Source organism: Nilaparvata lugens, chromosome 11, assembly GCF_014356525.2.
Source record: "Nilaparvata lugens isolate BPH chromosome 11, ASM1435652v1, whole genome shotgun sequence".
Classification (NCBI taxonomy): Eukaryota; Metazoa; Arthropoda; class Insecta; order Hemiptera; family Delphacidae; genus Nilaparvata; species Nilaparvata lugens.
In genome coordinates this window covers 41,446,593-41,470,060 of record NC_052514.1, presented here as the reverse complement: position 1 = coordinate 41,470,060, position 23,468 = coordinate 41,446,593, and the positions used below count along the sequence as shown (strand labels likewise).

General features: G+C 34.6%; 1 protein-coding gene across 1 annotated transcript in view; it reads left to right on the top strand.

The window, feature by feature from the left end:
* The window catches only part of LOC111053631 (ATP-binding cassette sub-family B member 10, mitochondrial), a 37,300-nt gene that overhangs the window by 11,878 nt on the left and 1,954 nt on the right, over positions 1-23,468 (top strand). Inside the window, 9 exon segments of the mRNA XM_039438452.1 lie at positions 2,816-3,018; positions 4,863-4,973; positions 9,221-9,391; positions 11,381-11,612; positions 12,855-13,041; positions 16,329-16,428; positions 18,362-18,589; positions 19,858-19,892; positions 23,315-23,424. Of these exon segments, the coding sequence (XP_039294386.1) occupies positions 2,816-3,018; positions 4,863-4,973; positions 9,221-9,391; positions 11,381-11,612; positions 12,855-13,041; positions 16,329-16,428; positions 18,362-18,589; positions 19,858-19,892; positions 23,315-23,424 (1,377 nt within the window).

The window sequence follows — 23,468 nt, the reverse complement described above, 5'->3', positions numbered from 1 at the left end:
CTCCAATCAATCTTAATACGAAATAGGTACTGATTTTTTTCTTTCAAGACATATTTCAATCTATACGTCGGTATGAATCTCTGTAATCACTTATGTATAGTGAAGTCTTGTAATCACTCATATGTACTTCTTAGATCTTGATCAGATATTACTCTTCAATCAATCCTTATACGAAATAGGTACTGATTTTTTCTTTCAAGACATATTTCAAGCTATACGGCGGTATGAATCTCTGTAATCACTTATGTATAGTGAAGTTTTGTAATCACTCATATGTACTTCTTAGATCTTGATCAGATATTACTCTTCAATCAATCTTAATACGAAATAGGTACTGATTTTTTCTTTCAAGACATATTTCAAGCTATACGGCGGTATGAATCTCTGTAATCACTTATGTATAGTGAAGTTTTGTAATCACTCATATGTACTTCTTAGATCTTGATCAGATATTACTCTTCAATCAATCTTGATGCGAAATACTGATTATTTTCTTTATAATAATTACTTATACGCACTTCTTTTATATGAGAATGATATTGATATTTCTGTACTACTATTACTACTAATATTTACTGTACTAATATTTCTCAACAATATTCAAATTTTGTTTGAATTTGCGAGAGTACAATTTATTATCGAAACATTACTGGACAATGTGTTTAAGATAATCGACTCTTCACCGTAGTTTGCAGTTATCAATAATTATTTTGTTAGTCTCACGGTCATTAATTTTTGAAACATTATTTCGTATTTATCATGAATCTATTTAGCGTATCGTTGCTATGGTACGTTCTAGAATTATTCATGGATTTTAGCTTTGAATTTTCGTTTCAAATATGTTTTAAAACGTATTTTACAACATAATACAACATGTTGTAATTTACAACATAATCCAAAGTTAGATTTTATTGTAAAGAGTGGTGAAAGGCATTGTGTTAAGCTAATTCATCTTTAAAACCAAACTTATTGAATTTTTATGTTACAATTTTCACACCATCAGTTATTTTAAAACTGCAACTATCTTATTTCGACTTAAAACGAATCACGAATCATTTTTAAGTATTCTTTACTTTGAAAAATATTATTTTCTAAGCATGGCTCAAACGATTAAGTGGAACTAATTGTTAAGTTCGCTTCTCGTTTCAAAGCGATATGCTTATCAGAATTACCGATTTCAAGCTACTACATTTATCACCACTATAGTGTGGTTCACGTTATAATGACAGTGGAGAAAGATAGAAGAACAACGTTGCCGATCCTCTGTCTTTTCAATGCCTTCTATGAAGGATAACTCATACCGGTTTTTCAATTGTCAATTGTCAATTCTTTTTATTTGCCATCAATACAATTTACAATAAATTATTCAAGAAATTCATAGAAATAAAAATAAAACATAGCTTACAATCAAAACAAAAATTATAAATTAAATATATTTAAATCAAAATCTATTCATTAAGGCAACAACCCAGCAAGGAAAATCCTGTCCGCTGGGCGTGAGCATCAGTTCAACATTATTATATCAAATATTATTTTATTATTATAAATAAAAATAAATATGGCAAAATTTTAGAATCACGTAAGTAAACAAAAAGATAAGGTTGGAAAAAAAATGTATATTATAAAATATCGAGAGTAGGGTTTATATATGTAATATGTTCATTCTCGTTTAAAATACCGTAATCGATTATATTTTATCAAGCAAGAAATTATATTTTTCAGTGATTTCATAATGAATTTTCATAATCAAGATTAAATATTTTGTTAATTATATTTCTACATTGTTAAAAAACGATCTGGCAACAGAGCAAGGCGAGAAAGAGATAGCGCTATCAGCTTTGTTGGATGAAAGACAAGGATAGCAATACCATTGCTAATCAACACTGCCATTATAACGTGCACCTCACTGTATATTTATCACCACTAGTTATGAATATTTTATAAATTTTAACAAAAATATTAAATTTTCGGGACTCTTTTACAGACTCAAGCAATGTTGATGTATTATAGCTGTCATCGAATGAGTATACTATCTCTATTAGTACTTTATCCTCTTCTACTCCTGTCTCCTCCTTTTTCTACATCTTCTACTGTCTTGTTCTTCTTATCCTTCCTCTTCTTCTCCTTCATATTCTCTTGTCTTCTTCATTATCTTGTTCTTCTCTCTTCTCCTGTCTTCATCTTCTTCTTCTTCTTCTTCTTCTTCTTCATCTTCTTCTTCTTCTTCTTCTTTTCTTCTTCTTCTTCTTCTTCTTCATCTTCTTCTTCTTCTTCTTCTTCTTCTTCTTCTTCTTCTTCTTCTTCTTCATCTTCTCCTCCTCCTATCTTCATCCTCTATTTCTTCTTCTATCTTTTCTTTCTTCATAATCTTTTTTTCTTCCTGTGTACTACTGTCTTCCCCTGTCTTCATCTTCTTCATCATCATCATCATCATCATCATTTTCCACAAATGAAATCAATTTATTTTCCATTTTTTACAGTGAGTTATATAGCCTACAGAGCATGAAATTACCATAGTTACGGAAATTATATTACAAGATAACTAAAAAATTACAATCATACCATAAAGAACATTACAAAAAATCATTATTATGGAAAATAATCCCAAAAGTTACAAAAACCTGTAAATGTAAACCTGTAACCTATAATTACAAATGTAATTTATATTTCTGTTTGTAAACTGTGTATTGAATGGAAATAAACTTGATTTGAATAGAATTTTCCCCAATCATCATCATCATCATTATCTCTTCTTCAGTCTTATTTATTATTTTTCTCGTTCTCAATTCAGTAACATTCCCCACTTGTATTGCAGGTCATCGTATCACAAGAGACCTGCGTGAGAAGGTGTTCCGGTCGATAATGAAGCAAGACATAGCGTTCTTTGACAGCAACAAAACGGGCGAACTGATCAACAGGCTATCAGCTGATTCGGCGCTGGTCAGTCAGTGTGTGACCATGAACATCTCAGACGGACTTCGGTCAACTGTGATGGCCTGTGCTGGCGTTTCTATGATGGTAAGTAAGTAATTCACTAATGATGGTAACGTCAAAATGCGTTGTACAGTACATACTTGGTGTCAGAACTAGATCCAAAAACACAATTTTTCACGTCAAACTCAAATTTAGTTCAAGGTTGAATGTAAAGCCGTGTCCACACTGAACAAATGTTCGACATACATGTTCGGCAAACATGTTTGTTGAGGAGCTCAGGGACAAACATTTTAAAAAGTTTGGACAATCATTGTTTGTCAAACAAAAATTACTGTTTTTCCAAACATTTTCAGGGTTGTCAGCTGTAAAACATAAAACCTGTTCTCCCCACTTACAAATATTTTGTTTGGTGACGCGTTCACACTGGCCACGGGCAAACATAATAGAATTTGCCCAAACTTTTACAACAACAGTGTGGAGACGGCTTTAGAGACGGCTCATGCTTTGTCTACACCATTGCCAAGTGGTTTGCCAATTCCAAATGGCTTGCCAGGTCGCTCGCCAAGTGGCTTTCTAAGTCGCTTGCCAAGCGGCTTTTCAAGTAACTCGCCAAATGCCTTGCCAAGTCGCTCGCCAAGCGGCTTGCCAAAACGTTTGCCGAATGGCTTGCCAAGTCGCTCGCCAAGTGGCTTGCCAAAACGTTCGCCGAATGCCTTGCCAGGTCGCTCAACAAGTGGCTTGCCAAAACGTTCGCCGAATAGCTTGCCAAGTCGCTCGCCAAGTGGCTTAGTCGCTGGCCAAGCTTCCACGTTGGTCTTGCCATACACACTGCAATGAGACCATTTGTAGACACTCGCTTCCGCTCGACAAAAATCGGAGCAATGGCAAGCGAAGGCCAGTGAAGGCGAGCGTTGGCAAACCACCCATCCACACTCTGGTACTCGTCTTCATTTGTACGAATTGGGCGATAGTATTTTTTCAAGTGTAATAATTCTAGTGCAATCTAACACTTTGATTAATGAACGGATCAATTCCAGCTTAAATTAGTATGCATGCTTTATGCTAATGCTAGATGTGCTATGCCAATGCTAGAAACAATAGAACCATTATGCATGACTTATATATTCGCCCTTATACTTTGTTGTAGTTTAAAATAAGAAAGATTAATTCAGAAACTATTTCTAAGAAAATCCCTTTTATTTTATGATAACAAAGTTCTACTGTATAGGTGCGTACAGATATACGCGCCGCGAACATGAGCAATTCACTTTTAATCAGCTGACTATATCTGTATTTTTACAGAAACGGTATAAGATATAAAAAGCTTGGCATCAGCTGATTAAAAGTGAATTGCTCATGTTCGCGGCGCGTATATCTGTACGCACCTTAACACACTACTTTTCTCCAGTTCAAGTATGTGGGAGCCTTTTTCCCTCAAATAAGAGTGTCCTCCAAAATAATAATTAGAGATGTTCAACTAACGAGATGTTTTATAGATTCTATATTAATATGTCTATTAGGTATATAGATACAAAACTTCCAAAGTTTGAATGAATTCTATAAACCATGGGATGGATATCTTCTTATGCTATATTTTCACTATGGTATCAACACAATATGATACAGTATCGTCCAAACTTGATACACAACACCATAATTTGATACAAAACTTCCAAACTTTGAATGAATTCTATAAACCATGGGATATCTTCTTATGCTATCTTTTCACTATGGTATCAACACAATATGATACAGTATCGTCCAAACTTGATACACAACACCATAATTTGATACGAAACTTCCAAACTTTGAATGAATTCTACAAACCATGGGATATCTTCTTAGACTATCTTTCCTCTATGATCTCATGTGCAACTTGCCAACTATGTTGTAAGAATCTGTAATAATTATTTATTGTTTGTTAACAGTTCTACATGTCTACAGAGCTGGCTCTAGTTGGACTGGGAATAGTGCCTCCTGTAGCTGCAATTGCTATAGTTTATGGACGATTTGTTAGAAAAATAACCAAATCCGTGCAAGTAAGTTGCTTTTTTCCTAACTTAACACCCGGTTGCACAGAAGTGTGTTAACTTTTAATCCCGATTAAATGCCGCCAGAACCAATCAGAGAGCCTTCTTCTCAGAAAAACCTTCTCTGATTATTTCTCGTGGAATTTAATAATGATTGAAACTTAACAGGCTTTTGTGCTACCGGGTTTATATCTTATTTTCATCTTATTCTTAAGCCTTCTTGTCAGAAAAACTTTCTCTGATTATTTCTCGTGGAATTTATTAATGATTGAAATTTGACAGGATTTTGTGCTACCAGGTTTATATCTTATTTTTCCATGGATAATCATTTTGGCATCTGTGGATTCAAATCTTTCAAAGATGCAGTCATTAGAATTATTGTTTAGTAGTGTCTACTGGTCAGTTTCTCGTGGATATATCAGCTTCCTTCTTAAAGCATGTGCTCTGGTGTGCATTTTCCAAGTGAATAGACATCATATAAATAGACGAAGTGCTGGTTGCATAAAAACCGTTAACATTTTGTCGTGATTAGTTTTACAAGAACCAATCAGAGAAGGCCTTTTGTATAAGACGGCTACTCTGATTGGTTCTCGTGGTATTAAACACGATTAAAATTTAACCGGATTCTGTGCAACCGGCACTAAGAAAAAAAGTGAATAGACATCATATAAATAGACGAAGTGCTGGTTGCATAAAAACCGTTACATTTTGTCGTGATTAGTTTTACAAGAACCAATCAGAGAAGGCCTTTTTTATAAGACGGCTACTCTGATTGGTTCTCGTGGTATTAAACACGATTAAAATTTAACCGGCTTCTGTGCAACCGGCACTAAGAAAAAAAGATTTGGAGTCTTGACTCTGTCCAATAAAGAGAAAACCTATTTTTATTTTCATTTCATTATGACTAAAGACACACTACTGTAGAATGGTTTTAATTTAACATAATATTTATTAGTGAGGTCCACGTTGTAATGGGAATATTTTATCAACATTGGTTTTGTTATCCTTGTCTATCATTTGACAAAACAGTAAGCGCTATCATTTTGTAGCTCCGCAACGATGCCAGATCGTTTTTCAACAATGAAGAAATACAATTAATCGTCAAAAAATTCAATCTCAAATAATAAAAAATGCATAATTTGATCATTGAAAAATATATATTTTATTGAAGAATCAAATATAATTGGCTATTTTCAACGAGAATGAACAGTTAATATCAACAATGTAGAAATATAATTAACTAAATAGTTCATCTCAACTATGAAAATTATTATTGAATCTGACTAAAATTCTTTCAGGTTTCTTGCAATCAACTTGGTAATAAAATGAAACGTTTCTTGCAGTTTAATTTGGTAATAAATGATGCTAGTATTTTGTTTGTAGGGAGCAGTTTTTAGGTCATCTGGCTGAGTCAACCCAGGTGGCCGAAATAGTTCAGCATGAATCAACTTATAGTGAGGTCCACATTATAATGGCAGTGTACGATTGACAATACTGTTGCTGTCCTTTTCTATCATGCAACAAAACAGATAGCACTATCTCTCTCTCGCTTTGCAATGTTGTCTACTTGCCAGAATATTTATTATTTACTTTTGACAGTGACTGTACAAAACTGAACAAACCATATTCTCAGCCGCCATTCTTTTTCTTCATTCTATCAAAATACTTGAGTACACAAGTCGTATAATTGATTCAAAATGTATTTTTGAAACAATGAGATAATTTTTTAACATTACCTTATGAGAAACACAAATTGAAATACCTGAAATAATATTTTTAAGGTTGATAACTAACCATCCTAGACTTCATCCATGCTTAAGTTAGCCTACCCGTATAGGTTAGACCTACTCGTACCGGTATAAATAATATTGAAAAGTTATTTCAGAATTAATCAATTAAATTACGTATTTTTAAATAGGATTCCCATTTTCTATTATTTTTAAAGGAAATTGGAATAGAATACCTACCAATAACTCAATTTCTGTTGTTTTGAAACAACTTCTGTTGTTTTCTGTGATTTTTGTATCACAGCTTTTAAACAACAATTTATGTTGTTTTCTGTGATTTTTGTATCACAGCTTTTTAAATTAGCTGCCATTTCTGGTTTGTATGAAAATAAAAATCTGATCTGAAAGCAAATTTTCGAATCAAATTATGAACAAAATTATTTTCTTGATCAATTTGACATTAAATTGATTATTTTATCAAGGAAATGATAATTATTATTGGATTGAATTTAATGGGATGAATTGAGTAACCGCTGTGTACAGTCAGTGGCAAAATAGAGAGACTTGGCAACTTTTTTCTCCTATCTTTCTTCACTGCCATTATAACGTGGACCTCACTATAGGTAGTGATTGAATGGGAAGCATTTTGCTATTTATAAGGTTTGAATCGGATGTCATTGAAATATTTCATGTTTTTATTTTAAACTATCAGGTAACCCGTGCTCCATAAGAGTCCAATTAAAAACTTGAAAACTAGACCTACTGAAATCTTGAAGAAATTAAAATAGGTCTATAACCATCCTTGGTAAATTAAGAATCTGAAATTTCAAGTTAATCAGTCCAGTAGTTCAGACAATCATGATGAGGCTTATTCGTAAATTTCCTATCTCGTAAGCCAGTTCTTTCCTTAATTATATTATAGATTAGCCGTCAGGCTCGCTTCGCTCGCCATATCCGTCTAGCCAGGGGGCTCCGCCCCCTGGACCCCCGACTGGATCGTCCAGAATGAGATCAGCAGGCTCGCTTCGCTCGCCTGCATTTTCCATTTCAGCATTTTTATCATATGTTAAGACAATCCAGTCGGGGTCCAGATTAAACGGATATGGCGAGCAAAGCGAGCCTGACGGCTAAAAATAAAATATTCCCAGGATTGAAGTAGCAGTGCCCAATCAATTTTTCCGCGATAAATGCATTTAAATCTTCAACTTGGTGCCAACCTAACAAAGTCAACTCAACTTAATGCCAGCCTGACCAAATTATTAATTTGGTTGCCAGTTTCGAAGAGGTACTCTATCTAGATTATAGTTCTATAGTAACATATGATATGGAAATTTCAATTATAATTAAGAGATTGGGAGAAGAAGAATATACATGCCAAAAGACAAACTTTAAACCCTTAAAAACAACCCTTAGAGTTAAAATATTTCCAAAAAATTTCTTAGTGCGCCTCTAAAGGGCCAACTGAACATACCTACCGAATTTGAACGTTTTTGGTCCGGTAGATTTTTAGTTATGCGAGTGAGTGAGTGAGTGAGTGAGTGAGTGAGTCAGTCAGTGAGTGAGTGCCATTTCGCTTTTATATATATAGAAGAAGAAGATATAATAGATCAACGTTAGTAGACAGAAGGTTGATCACTCACAGGTGAAAGATTCGAAGTGGTGGGGGAAACGCCAGCGTGACGTCACGTGTAGTAAAAAAGTGATAGAGTAACCACACTGAGCATACAGTTTATTCACTGTATCTTCAAATACATCGTCGTTTAATCCCCTCAAGATTGACCTAGAACTTAAAAATTCTCCATACTTATAGCGATTGAATCACTGATTCTAATGATGCTGTTAAATACTTCAAGTTCATTCAACTTATATGAATAAAGTTAAGTTGAAAGTTTTTCAAGAATCTAAAAACGTGACACGAAAAAGTTAATAAGCTGGAAAAGCGTTAGTAGACAACGTTATACTATTATAATTTCAGATTAACCCATAAAAAATCTTGATAAACCAATGCATTGCAATAATCCGATAAACCGATCCCAGTAAATCCGAAGAATTTCATCCATATAAATGCACTGAACATATGCTGGTATCGAGCACATGTTCTACGAGAATCAAAATATCTCATCCCCGAAATTCACAAGCTGATGTATAGCCAAACTTCAAAATATAAACACGACCTAGAAGATGAAGAAACCTTAATGATTTGAAAGGGAAGGTTAGGAGGTGGGGTTTTTGCTTTTATATGGCAAAATACTTGTATTATTCAAATGTTTTGATAATTATTGTAAAGCAGAAACAGAAATCTTGCATGTCAGAAAATGTTTGTGTTATATAATTTGACTATACGTCACCGTATGATTCTCAAGAATGCGATATTCTGCCTACTCTGTACTACAGCCTACGTCACGACTGCAGTTCCCCCACTCCAATTGCATTTCAACTAAAATACTATAGATGAGTGACCAACCTTCTGTCTACTAACTTTGATAATAGATAACTTGGTAATAAATGATGTCAGTATTTTGTTTGTAGGGAGCACTGGCAGAGTCGACGCAGGTGGCCGAAGAGCGTATCAGCAACATTCGAACTGTGAAGGCTTTCAGTCAAGAAAGGAAGGAAATTCAGGCCTACAGTGAGAAGATGGACAAGGTACTCAACCTCTCCATTAAGGAATCGTTGGCTAGGGGAGGATTCTTTGGAATGGTGCGTATTTCACTAATCATTACCAATTCTAATTCATTTTTTTGCAAAAAAATCATTAATTACAAACCGCGTTAAGACTAGTTTGAGTTTAATAAAATCACTTATCTGAAACTAAAATTTCATGAACATAAATACTTTACTAACTTTAAAAATATAAAATTCTTGATGGATTCCAATGAGTTATCAAAATAATTATATTATTCTTAATAATCCCAATGGTTAATGAGATATTGATACACAGAGCACAATTAATTATTTTTCGCCCCACTTGGATGTAATGAGCTGGTTTTCGTGCGTCATATGGAGGCCGAAAATGATTGTTTTCTAACCAGGCCGGTAGAACCAACAGGCACAGCCCATAACTGTCCCGAATTTTCATGTATACACTATAAATTTGAAACTAAATTAGGAAATTGAAGAAGTTCTGGTCAATAGCCTGTTTTTTCTTTTGCGATCGTTGTATTGTTTTTGCTAACCTAATAAATAAATACGGTAGTCCAAAAAGTAAGTTATGTTCCATACAATTTGGAATGTTGCGTATTTCACTAATTATTATACATTTATTTGCCAAAAACAATGATTTCTTGGATATGCCATGAAAGGTTCTGAATTGACCAGATTTTTTGAAATATCTGTATAACCATTGAATATGTGAATTTGGGACTGGTTGCGTTGGACTCTAAATTTCGAACATATTGGTACCACCAACAAATTATTTAACCAATGGGTATTGAGATACCACAATAATTTCAGGGATATTCCATGGAAGGTACTGAATTGCGCAGATTTTTTTTTTCAAATATCTCAATAACCATTGAATATATGAATTTGGGACTGGTGGCTTTGGACTCTTAAATTGAATTTTACATAAGTTTAGACCGAACATGTTTATATACCTTATGGGAATATTATTCTCATTGTACTGGATACGTTCACTGATACTAGAATCCTTGTTCACTAATTGGTATAAAAATCGGATGTGTATTCTTATTTCTATTCTGTATATTAAAAAAATTGCATAGTTGCCTGTAAAGTTGGTATACGGGCGAAAGTTTTACGTGACAACGACTTTGAATGGTAAAATAATTTTAATGTGAATATTCATTCCTATAGTAGGAAGAAGGATGAAATAATAGTAACAATTTAAAACATTTATTTATACAAAGAATTATATTTAAAACATTAATTTATACAAAGAATCTCGCACTGAATTTCATATTAACAAAATTTTATTTTTACCTTCACACATCCTCAACAAAATCACTCTGTCTCTCTCGCTCTTAGGCGGGCTGACTGTGCTCGATTCAATTTTTTACATACCAAGTCGCGCTCATTTTTTCAAGTTAAACAAATTATTATTGGCTGAGAAACGATTTATACTACTTTTGTGATTGAAAACTACCACAACATTGTGATTACTACAACATAACCTATTCACTTATACCTATTATACTTACACTTATACCTATTCACTTATACTTATTCACATAACCTATTCGTATTCACTAAGTAGTGGCGCAGTTGCAGGAGATTGCTCCGTTTCACTCTCTCTTCAGGTGAATGTCTTCGGGCTGTTGTTGCGTTGCTCGCCACTGCTCCTATTCGTGCTCTTTCCAGACGACCGTGAACCGAAACGAACGCTCTCACTCGCTCTCATTGTGAGCGCATAACGTGGGAACGTAACGCAGTTTCTTGAAGTGTCACCCGGCAAACCAATTTATAAGACGTTGTCACGTCAATAAGTTCTACTCTTTGTTTTCAAAAGCTTTCTACCCCTCTACATATAATATTATTTGTTCTGAATAAGTCAATTCTTCAATTTGTTTTAAAAAATGTAATGTTAGTATGCAATGGGTCTTGCAACACCTGGCAATACATTGTCATTTGTGATAAAGAATCAATCAATACTGATATGAGAAAATTTGAATAATCAATATATCTGAATATAAATAATATGAATTATCTTGATTGATTTATTCTGTTCTCCAGACAGGCTTCAGCGGCAACGTGATAATCCTGACAGTGCTTTACTATGGCGTATCAATGGTGGCCAAACAGGAGTTCACAGTTGGCAATTTGTCTGCCTTCCTGTGGTATGCTGCCTACGTGGGAGTCAGTCTAGGAGGACTGAGCAGCTTCTATGCCGAGATGAACAAGGGTCTTGGAGCCAGCACTAGGTTGTGGGAGCTTATAGATCATGTGCCCGGTATACAGGATACTGGTGAGTTTTCTTTTTTCTTCTTCTTCTTCTTCTTCTTCTTCTTCTTCTTCTTCTTATCCCTCCTTTCTTCTACTTCTGTCTTTTCAACGTCCTTCTCTTTCTGTTTTTCTCCTTTTTTCCTGTTCATCTTCTTCCTCTCCTAGTTGTATAGCTCTTTCTCATCCTCTCGTCTACCTTGTCTCCCTCTTCTTTCTCTCCCTTTTCTTCTTCGGCCTCTTCTTCTCCTTCCTCTGTCTTCTTGTCCTTCTCCTCCTCATCCACCTCATCCTTCTCCTCATCGTCCTCCTCCTCCCCATCCTCAGATACCTCCTCCTTCTCCTCCAATTTTCTTCCTCCTCCTTCTCCTCCAATTTTTTTCCTCCTTTTCCTTCTCCTCCTCCTTCTCCTCTTCTTTTTTTTTACGGTCAAGTGCTGAAAGGGAGGGTATCCTTGATACCCTCTCTGAAAATGGATATCTTAAGGTCTAGACTTCACCGTTTCATGTGAAAACATTACAGTAGTACCTTAACTTTTTGCATTTTCCAACATTATTCTTGCTCAGTATTATTGTAGAACTCATCAGTTTAATATGATTCACCATGTCATTTTACCGCTACTGGTATTTATTTTTAACGCTAGAACGTAAGTTGAATTATGTTTTGTTAAACACATGAATAAAGGAATCTGAATCTGAATCCTCCTCCTCTTCCTTCTCCTCCTCCTTCTCCTCTTCATTCACACATTCCTCCTCCTTCTCATCATCCTCATCCTCCTCCTTCTCCTCTGGAGAATCTTATTGCGAATCTCTATCTCCATTTTCTTCACCATATCTTCATTCTCAATGTTTTCCTCCTCTATTTACAATGTCCCTTATTTTTCTCCCAGTTTCTCAGTTTTTCTTTTGTTCTTCTCCCTCCATCGCCTTTCTCTCCGATTTCCCCTTTTATTCCAACTCCTTCGTCTTCTTCTTGCATTCTCACTTTGCTTCTTTTGACTTGTTTCTTTAAATTGTCAATTATTCTCACGTAGTATTCTCAGAACATAAATGTAAAGCTTTTGTGAGATATATACATTATATACTTAATTACCATTAAATTTTGAAAGCGGAATAGAACAAGCTAAGCTTAGTTATCCTTCTCCAAATGATATCACTGTAATAATTGTATTGATTCATTAGAACTCATGGAAATTAAAATTTCACTGACTTTGATACCCACTGATATGTGTGTTAATCCGCCTTCATTTTAATAATTTTAATTTCAGGTGGTCTGATACCCAGTGAACCATTGCGCGGTGATATTAAGTTCAAAAACATCACATTCTCCTACCCAAACAGGCCTGAGAGCACAATTCTAAACGGCTTCAACCTCAATGTGGACAGCGGATCTATTATAGCAGTTGTGGGACATAGTGGATCTGGGAAGTCTACACTCTTCTCTCTACTAATAAGGTGAACAGAATCGAATGAAACTACTTGATACAATCATAGAGAAAAGATAGTATAACAAGATGATATCCCATGGTGAAGGTCGTTTATGTTCCGAATTTCAAGCCGATTTCTTGTTAACTCAAGCCGATTACTGTCGTCAACTAATTAAATTGTTGAGTGCTCAAAATTGAAAAAATACACTCGTCGAGTTTAAAGCCAAATTTCAAACTGTTTGAACGCTCTTAAAAAGTTTCAAAACCTCAAACAAACGAACAAATTATAATAATCGTATTGAAAATTTCTTACTCTTTCCAACCATATCCTCAGAATTATATTTTATTTTTAGTTATTAGTTATTTATATATTATTTAGTTATTACTGATTGTGTTATAATTATTTATGTTTTTCAAAAATATAGAGAAATCTTAATATACCGAAAACTAAGGTCTATATAAGGAAATTCTTTTGGACATTTTTTGTTGCAAATTTCATGTAGAAACTATGTTCTTTGGCTGTTACACCTTACGTGAGACACCCTGTATAATATAGTATAGAAGATAGTAGGGTATAGGTTTTGATGTAAAGAAACCATTCATAAAGCTCACAGTTTTTTCAATATACTCTTTTAATCTGTAAAGATAATGAGACTTGAGTGAACCCCACTTCACAACTTGGAAACGTCTTTAAATCGACTAAGAACAGGAGTCACAAGATGTAAATGAAAACTGCTACGCTGGGGTTACATTTAGGACAATGCTGCCTATGACTTCGGCTTAGAACGAAACTACACTCACTTATTGCAGTGCGAGTTGCTTGACACAAACTGCTCTCATGACGACCTCCTCAAATGCAATGACACAGCCCTTCGGCTAGCTGATTGGGAGGGAAATACAGAGTGGTGCAGAGGAAACGCATGTTTTTCGAACTGCTAGTACTCGGCGACGAGAGGGGGTATCGACCTGGAACAAATGCTAGCAGACAGCCCATACTATGCAATTTCAGTCGCCATGGAGTGTTTGAAGGGTACAACATCGTGTCTTTGCTATCAAGCAGTTTTTTTCAGAAACAATGAATATGTAGTACAGTGCAACGCCTTTTTTACTTTGCTTGCCCTATTACCATAGGTAAGGAAAGTATTGCTTTCCAAAAAAATTAAGGTACCCTAATTTCAAGTTTTCTATACGTTTCAAGGTCCCCTGAGTCCAAAAACATGATTTTTGGGTGTTGGTCTGTGTGTGTGTATGTGTGTATGTCTGTGAACACGATAACTCCATTCCTAATTAACCGATTGACTTGAAATTTTATACTCAAGTTCCTTATACCATGAGGATCCGACAATAAGAAATTCAATAAAATTCAATTCAAGATGGCGGAAATAATGGCGGATAATTACTAAAAAACCATGTTTTTCACGGTTTTCTCGAAAACGGCTCTAACGATTTTCTTCAAATTTATACCCTAGATAGCTATTTATAAGCCCTTTCAACTGACATGAGTCTCATTTCTGAGAAAATTTCAGGAGCTCCGTAATATTATTGAGAAAAATGGCGGATAATCGCTAAAAAACCATGTTTTTCGCGGTTTTCTCGAAAACAGCTTTTACGATTCTCTTCAAATTTATACCATGGATAGCTATAAGCCCTATCAACTGACATGAGTCTCATTTCTGGGAAAATTTCAGAAGCTCCGTAATATTATTGGGAAAAATGGCGGATAATCACTAAAAAACCATGTTTTTCACGATTTTCTCAAAAATGACTTGACCGATTTTTTTCAAATTCATACCCTGTATAGTTATTTATCGGCTCTATTAACTGAAATGAGTCTCCTTTCTGGGAAACTAATGGGGGGTCCACCCCATCCTTGAGAAAGAACTTTATAGCCTCCTTCTCGTGCATGAGGTAGGTAGGTAGAGCAGTTCATAAAATGAACACATAGTCGAGATATCTCATCTGTAGAACAGCTGTTTTGACGACTTTTAAAAAATATTGAATTTCACAATTTACACAAAGGAAAAAGTACTCTGAAAACAATTATACACATATACAGAAGTCTGATCGTAGTTTCAAATATGTTGCCGCCAATCGTCATTATGTTATTCCCCTAAATCATTCTCGTTTAAGAATGAGGCTTATAGTTCAATGAGCAAGGAAAGTTGTGTGAGTGTACCACACCAGATTTTTCGTCAATATTTCAGAGTTAGACTTCGAGGTGCAGTGCCTGATATACCGATGGGTTGCAGCGTTTAGAAGTACTGGCTCTGTGATGTAAAACCACCTGTTCTTCCTCGTTCAGTTCGTACTCCGGAAAATTTGAATCGAGTCAGAATATTGACGGAAAAGACGTTGTACTGTGACTACAGATTCATTGTTTCTAAAAAAACTGCTCGACAGCGAACACACGATGTTGTACCCTTCCAACACTCCATAAAATAAATAAATTCTTTATTCAACCAATAAAAATAAATAAATTACATTACACTCACATTCAAGAACACAAAAACATTTCACAATCATTAAACATTCAATAATGAAATAATAAATAAACAGAACCCTATGTGTAGATAAAATAAATAAAATAATACAATATTTAAAAAATAAAATAAAATAGGATATAATAATGAATGATAATAACAATGAAAGGTAAGTGCCCCTGAAGAAATATTAATGGTTCATCCCTCTTTAAGCATAATGCTTGTGCTGAGGGATGAGTCGCTTAACATAATAATTTTATCTTGGACTACAGTACAATAAACCAGAACACATTCAAACAAACCGGAATATCATTCAACTAAACAAAAAACTAACTACAACAAAATAAACTAAAAAATCCTCCAACAAAACTAAAATAAACTGAATCAATTGTGTTATACATTTACACTATTTGTTATGAATATTTTAAACATTTGTACCAATATTTAAAAAAACGAAACAAGAAAAATAATTTTTTAATCAACAAAGAACTCTTTTAACAAAACTAAATTTACAATCTATTTTGGTATAAAAGACTGAACTCCATGGCGACTGAACTGGCATACTATGGGCCGTCTGCCAACATTTGTTCCAGGTCAATACCGCCTCCCGTCACCGAGTACTAGCGGTTCGAAAAACATGCACCATTCTGTATATAGAATAATAGCATAATGGTGATCATGGTCACGGAAAGTACGTACTGGGACTTTCATTAGTTTACAAAAGTATTTCAAAATGAGGATTGATTTCTCTTTTTCTGACGTGATCTTATGCATCTATAATATGGACTAATTGTGCTCATGAATCAAGAAAAATCTAATTCTGTTTTATTTGCAGACTGTACGATCCAAGCTCGGGTATCGTTCTCATAGATGGAATGCCATTGCAGTCTTTCAACCTCTCCTGGCTGAGATCGCATATTGGAGTAGTCAGTCAGGTGAGGTAATTGATACATTCTCACCTCATTTACAATATTCATTATTCATGTATTCTCATGGTGCATTCATGCACTAATGTATTGATAAGTATCAAATCTATTATAAGTAAGCTATGTATTGTGTATCAAATTGGTGATTTCAAAAGTTGCGTTTCTGCAACAGTTTTCTATACTGTTGACATTTTTGTTATCTATAATGATCTTCACGCTATGATGAAAGTGGGTAAAGATAGGAGATTAGCGTTGCCGATTCTCTACCTTGCCACGGCCTTTTATTAATAGAGGATAGCTAATAACGATATATTTGATGTAATATTAATTGTTCAAAATAAACAATCGTCAAAAAAATATATTTTTCAATGTTAAAATAATACATTTTTATAATAGAAATGAAATATTTCATTAATTATATCTCCAAATTGTTGAAAAACAGTCCGGCAATTTCGGAGCCAGAAAAGGATAGCTTATCTGCGTTATGGAACGATAGCCAAGGTATAAATGCTAGCAAAGACAAGATTGATAGCAAAATCAATGTTAATCATATTCTGCCATTATAACCTGGTCCTCAGTATAGTGTATCTGTGAGCAGGTTGCTTTAGGAGTGCTCTCATACTTTTTACTTTCCTTGCCCTATTACCATAGGTAAGGAAAGTATTGCTTTCCGAAAAAAATTAAGGTACCCCAATTTCTAAATTTCTATGCGTTTCAAGGTCCCCTGAGTCCAAAAAAGTGGTTTTTGGGTATTGGTCTGTATGTGTGTGTGTGTGTGTGTGTGTGTGTGTGTGTGTGTGTATGAGTGTATGTGCGTCTGTGTACACGATATCTCATCTCCCAATTAACGGAATGACTTGAAATTTGGAACTTAAGGTCCTTTGACTATAAGGATCCGACACGAACAATTTCGATCAAATGCAATTCAAGATGGCGGCTAAAATGGCGAAAATGTTGTCAAAAACAGGGTTTTTCGTGATTTTCTCGAAAACGGCTCCAACGATTTTCATCAAATTCATACCTAAAATAGTCATCGATAAGCTCTATCAACTGCCACAAGTCCCATATCTGTAAAAATTTTAGGAGCGCCGCCCCATCAATGCAAAGTTCGATTTTAGATTCCCAATTATCAGGCTTCAGATACAATTTAAACAAAAAAAAAATCAAGTGGAGTAGATTGAGCATGAAAATCTACAATTAATGTTCAGTAACATTTTCACCTAAAATTTAAAATAAGCTTCAAATTCGAGAAAATGTGATTATTCAATTGCAATTCATTGTTGATTCTATTAAATCATTCACTATGAAGAGATAGCAGACCTCATGTGTGTCTCCAGCGTTAATGCCCTGTCACCAGCTGGCTCAAATCTTTGAATAGTAGACTTGAGATGCGCGGGAACACTAGCGTCAGGTGATCAATTTTCATAACGGCAAGGAAAGTTGTGTGAGTGCGCCACACCAGATTTTTCTTGACTGTGTTCTAGTTTTAATTTTCCATGCCGATGATATAAAATGTTTGGTCTTCATTGATCTTTATGATGATATTATTATTTTGTAAATTGTTCAGGTAGAATAATGGGACGATAAAGAATACTCACTTCCTTTTTAACTACTGAAATAATTTCAGTAATAATTATTATTATAACACAATGACATAATTATATATCAATTAACCTTCTATTTACACTTGAAATGGCCTTTGAAGAGTTTTAACTAGTTGTGTTGTGATTAAATGGGTACTTGATAATAATAATATCGAGTGGCCTGGATGGCTCAGGTCGCACCTGATCTATTTCAGGACCTCTGACATGACCTAACAACTGTTATTAGACAGTCGGGACCGACTAATTAACGTGTCCATCTGAAACACTGGTACTTGATATCGTTGACAATAAAGAAGTTTCAGAATCAAATCGATTTACGGTGTTTTTTTCGATTTCAGGAACCAGTATTATTTTCGGGAACAATTCGTGAGAACATAGCCTACGGGGTTGATGACCCTTCCAGTCTATCGAATGAAGACATTGAGATGGCTGCAGCCGAAGCCAATGCTTACGACTTCATCACCAGAGACTTTCCTGAGGGATTCGAGACCAGGGTGGGAGAGAGAGGCATCATGCTCTCTGGAGGACAGAAGCAGAGGGTTGCTATCGCCAGAGCATTAGTCAAGGTAAACACTTGCAATAGACGATAAGCCGTCGGTCCCGACTACCTGAAAAGTAGTCGTCATCTCTCATCATCATCCCTCCTCTCACTCATTACCCACGCACAAGTCTGAGAGCTTATGTGGGCATCACTCTCAGTATTATTTATTTATTCATTTATCTATTTATTCATTTATTTATTTATTTATTTATTCAATCATTCAGAATTACACAACTTACAGAAAAGTACCACAGGCTTATAAGCCCAAAACGGTTCCAATTCTAATTTATACAACAGTCCAAATGTAGCTAGGTTATTAGTTCTCTTGTATTTCATGGAAAAATTGGATAATTTTAGTTGATAATTTGAATTAGGGTCATTTTTCTCCTACCAAAGTAGAAAGTTGCTATTGCTAGAGCATTAGTCAAGGAGAAGACATCAGTTTCTTGGATTTTTAAGGAGCATGGGCCACAGACTTTAACGAATATTTCACTCCTCTCTGACTCAATATTTTGACCCAGCTTAATATTTTTTAGTTCCTCATCATCAATGTAGCTATACTCCGTACAAAATTACTTCTGACTTGGAGGAATCTGCGGCGCAGAGAAATGGAGGGAGATCAGCCAATCACAGTGATGGATAGAAGCGCAGTTGCCAATTTGTCGATTAGAGTCAGTCGACTGAATGCTTCCAGAGAAGAAACTTTTAAAACTAGGTACACACCAGTTAGTCAAGACAAGACATGATCAGACACGTTCAGTCACTATACTTTACTTAGTTGCTTATGAAGACATGTCTAATTGAAATGATAATCAGTGTGTGCTGCTTCATAAGCAACCTTGTGAAGTATTGTGACTGAACGTGTCTGATCATGTCTTGTCTTGACTAACTGGTGTGTGCCTAGCCTTATTCTTCTTCCAGAGAAGAACGCTCCCCTAATTAGCAGAAATTTACCAGGAATAAATTGCGTTCGATTAAATTGTTGATATTCTACTCAAGTTATAACTGTTTAGCTCAAACTGCCGTCTGATAGTTTCAGGAGATCTTAGCTGAGGTTTTGGTGTGCTAATTATATGATTCATTCAATTACACTGTAGAAATAAATAATTTATTATTATTGTTGATTTCTTCCCAGTGTCTCATCTTAATAATTAATGTTAATCAAAACCCACAACTTTTCAAGAAATATTCTTTGATTTTTTCTAAAGTTTCTCCAATAAATATTAACTGATTCCTATCAATTCTTTGTTAGTGCATACATCTAAACCAATTCTTGTATCTTTTTCTTTCCAGAATCCAAGAATTTTACTACTGGATGAAGCTACCAGGTAAGAATTTTTTTCAGTTAATTGAAATAACTGAGGTATTTGTAAACTGAATAACATTTTGTAAAACTGGTACAGAAACTTGAAGAGGGCTGTGGAATTGTTGATTTGAAAAAGGGTGTTTCCTTGTAAGTTATTATTATTCTTTATTTCGTTCGTTTCTCATTCCGCAGTAAATTAATTTATAGATGGAATTAAATAGAGAATGCATTTATTCAAATTCTAATTAATATATAACTATTATTTAACGAAAATCCTAAATAAATGCTGCAAATCACCCCGAAGACTTCTGCTACTGCAGACATTGACAACAGGGTTAACAGCTAGATAGAAATTCGATAAGAACTAATATCCAAAAATTATTTGCAGCATTTATTTATGATTTTCGTTAAATAATAGTTATATAATTAGCATTTGAATAAATGCATTCTCTATTTAATTCCATCTATAACTGGTTGGCCGCTATGGCTTCGTATAAAATGAGCGCTGCTATCCAGAGATTGTCAGTTTGGTGTAAGGGTAAGCATTCCTGACTAGCAATTGGGAGGTACCGGGTTCGATTCCCGGGCTGGCAACTAATTTTTGGATATTAGTTCTCATCGAATTTCCATCTAGCTGTTAACCCTGTTGTCAATGTCTGCAGTAGCAGAAGTCTTCGGGGTGATTTGCAGCATTTATTTAGGATTTTCGTTAAATAATAGTTAGTAAATTTAATTGATGTTGTTTTCCATGACGAAACACTATACAGAGTAAGTCATATGTATGGGAACCTTTAATAAATTGGAGACTGTTGTAGATATAATACTGTAACTTTCAGGATAAGTTATTGGTCAAATACTCTACCTTTTGACGTACAACTGAATTTCAACCCCTCATAAGGGGGTTGTTTACATTTTCAATATTCGAGTTACAACCCCTAAGTACCCGTTATGAGGGGTTGAAATTCAGTTGCACGTGAAAAGGTAAAGTATTTGACCAATAACTTATCCTGAAAGTTACAATATTAGCCTATATCTACAACAGTCTCCAATTTATTAAAGGTTCCCATACTTATGACTCACTCTGTATAATAAATTTGTTGTAGCCTAGACACTGTATTTTGAATGAATGAAAGTCAATGATTGAATATGACTATGTATCTCCGTAAATATATTTTTAAAAAACACTTACTTTTTTATCATGAAATGAGAAATGCATTCAAATTCTTTATTCTGCCTGACATTTTTTACAATGTATAAGCTCGTCAAAAAAATACAGTGTACATAATAAGATACATAACACAATATCAAGAATATATAACAATAGCTCAGAGTATGTATATTCAAGTAGGCTAACAGGGAGATTGACAAGAATAGTAACAATATTCACGTGATGATACACCTTACAGTACACAACTTGGTCCAAAATGAGGTGCAGCCCTTATATTGAACATTCAAAGTATTCAGTCAATGAATAATTAGCTCTCTCCATCAATTTATTCTTCACAACTTTCTTGAATTTCATTTTAGGCAGCTCTTTAACAGCTGAGGAAAGACTGTTGTAAATTTTTATCTGCTGAAATAGGTGGCTGTCCCTTGTTTTAGAAAGCCTTACCTGTGGGATTGAAATATCATTTTCCTACAGTTACGTTGAAAAGTGGCCATTGCTGCACTGATTACAGAACGCAAAGAATCACTTTTCCGCTGTAGTGCGGGAAAAATTTTTCTGCACTCCAGATTTGCAACATGGCAACGCAAAATACTTAGTAGGTTATATGGAGCAACAGTGCAGCAAAATCAAAATGAAGTTGGTAACAGTGAGTGGGATGCTATAGTGAGCAGAGGTGCAAGGAAGCACAACGCGCAAATTATTACATTATATATTATAACCAAGGACAACATTTTTATTCAATTTGACAATAAATTAAGGCTTTTATCAATAATAAAATTACACAGAAAAACATTTGATGCGTTTCAGGCAATTTTACCCATAATTACCCACTTTTCATATTCAATGGTAACTGTAGTAAAAACTTAATGTGAAATACGTGCGCAAACTACCTCTGCTGCACTCAAGAAACCATTCCGCCCTCGCCTACGGCTCGGGCGTAAACGTTTCTTTCGGTGCAGCAAACTGTCACTTTGCGCACTAGTTGCACAAATAACTATTCTATGCCGGGTTGTGTATTCATGTTTGTTTCCCTGACATGAGTAAGATTCTAAATTAGTTTTGACATGCAGCAAGCTACTCATTATGAAAATTGAAGGGAATGTCAATATCTTCCCTTTTTATATGGCAAGAAAAGGCAATAAGAGTGTTAGACAACTTGAGAAACAGAGAGTCATGTAGAAAAAGCTTTCGAAGATTGAAGATATTGACATTCCCTTCAATATTCATAATAGAAATGTCAATATCTTCAATCTTCATTACTTCTACTCCTGAGGAAGAGCTTTGTCAAGACTCGTGAAATGCAACATACATCAAGAAGTGCATCATTCATCGTGAATACATCATGAAATGCATTCCTCATTTCATCATAAAAAGTTCGTGTTTTTTTTAATATTTACGAATACGCACAGTGTCCAGACTACAACAAAGTTAGTGAATTGATGTTTTTATAAATGTAAACCTTGAAAATGGTAATAGTTATTTGTATATCTAGAGTGAAAAGTACGACTTTTTCTCCCTGTGGGAAAAAGTTTGAAGCCCGAGGCGAAGCTGAGGGCAGCAATTTTCCTGAGGGAGAAAAAGTATTTTTCGCTCGTGATGTACACAACATTTTTTTATAGAAACTGCAAATAAAATCATTCTAATAACTTACGTATTGGTGACAATGATTCCTAAAAACATAACCTAAATCTAAAACCTAAAATAAGGTCGTCTGATTGGCACTGCCGATTGCGCTATCTATCGGCAAAAGTTGTAACAATTATATCAGCTGGGCAGCTACCAAAAATGGCTGACTCCAGATCACGCGGTTCAGATTTGAATTGCAGATCAAAATATTTGTTGGCTAGTATTTTGAATAGAATAAAATATTTTAAAAATTGTATAAATTTGTATCGTCTACTAATATTAAGAATATAATAATTATCATACAAACATATATTTCATGAGTTGATCAAATTTCTGGTTGTGGTATTGAATTTAGTTGACTCAATGACAGACACCTCTATTATGCTTTCTCATCTGAGCTTAGACCTTCTAACCTATTACCATGTAAGTTTTTAAAATAGAGATGCTTCCCATGTTATTTAAATGGAGTCACTTTTACTCCCTAGGGAGTTTTTCTGTTTTTTACTACCGAGAGCGAAAAAGTGACACTTTAGTATTATGTTTCAGGGAGTAAAGTAAGTACTTTAGACAGTTGGTGGAGGAAAATATATTTTTGTGTGTAAATGGTCTAGTAACAATAATTATTGAAAAGTTTCTGATCTTTTTTGCAGTGCCCTTGATGCAGAAAGTGAACATTTAGTACAAGAGGCTTTAGAAAGAATAATGAAAGGACGTACTGTTCTTACGATAGCTCACAGACTCTCGACAATCAAAAATGCAGGTACAGTAAATTAATAAATTTATTCAGTGTGAGAGTTCCTATCG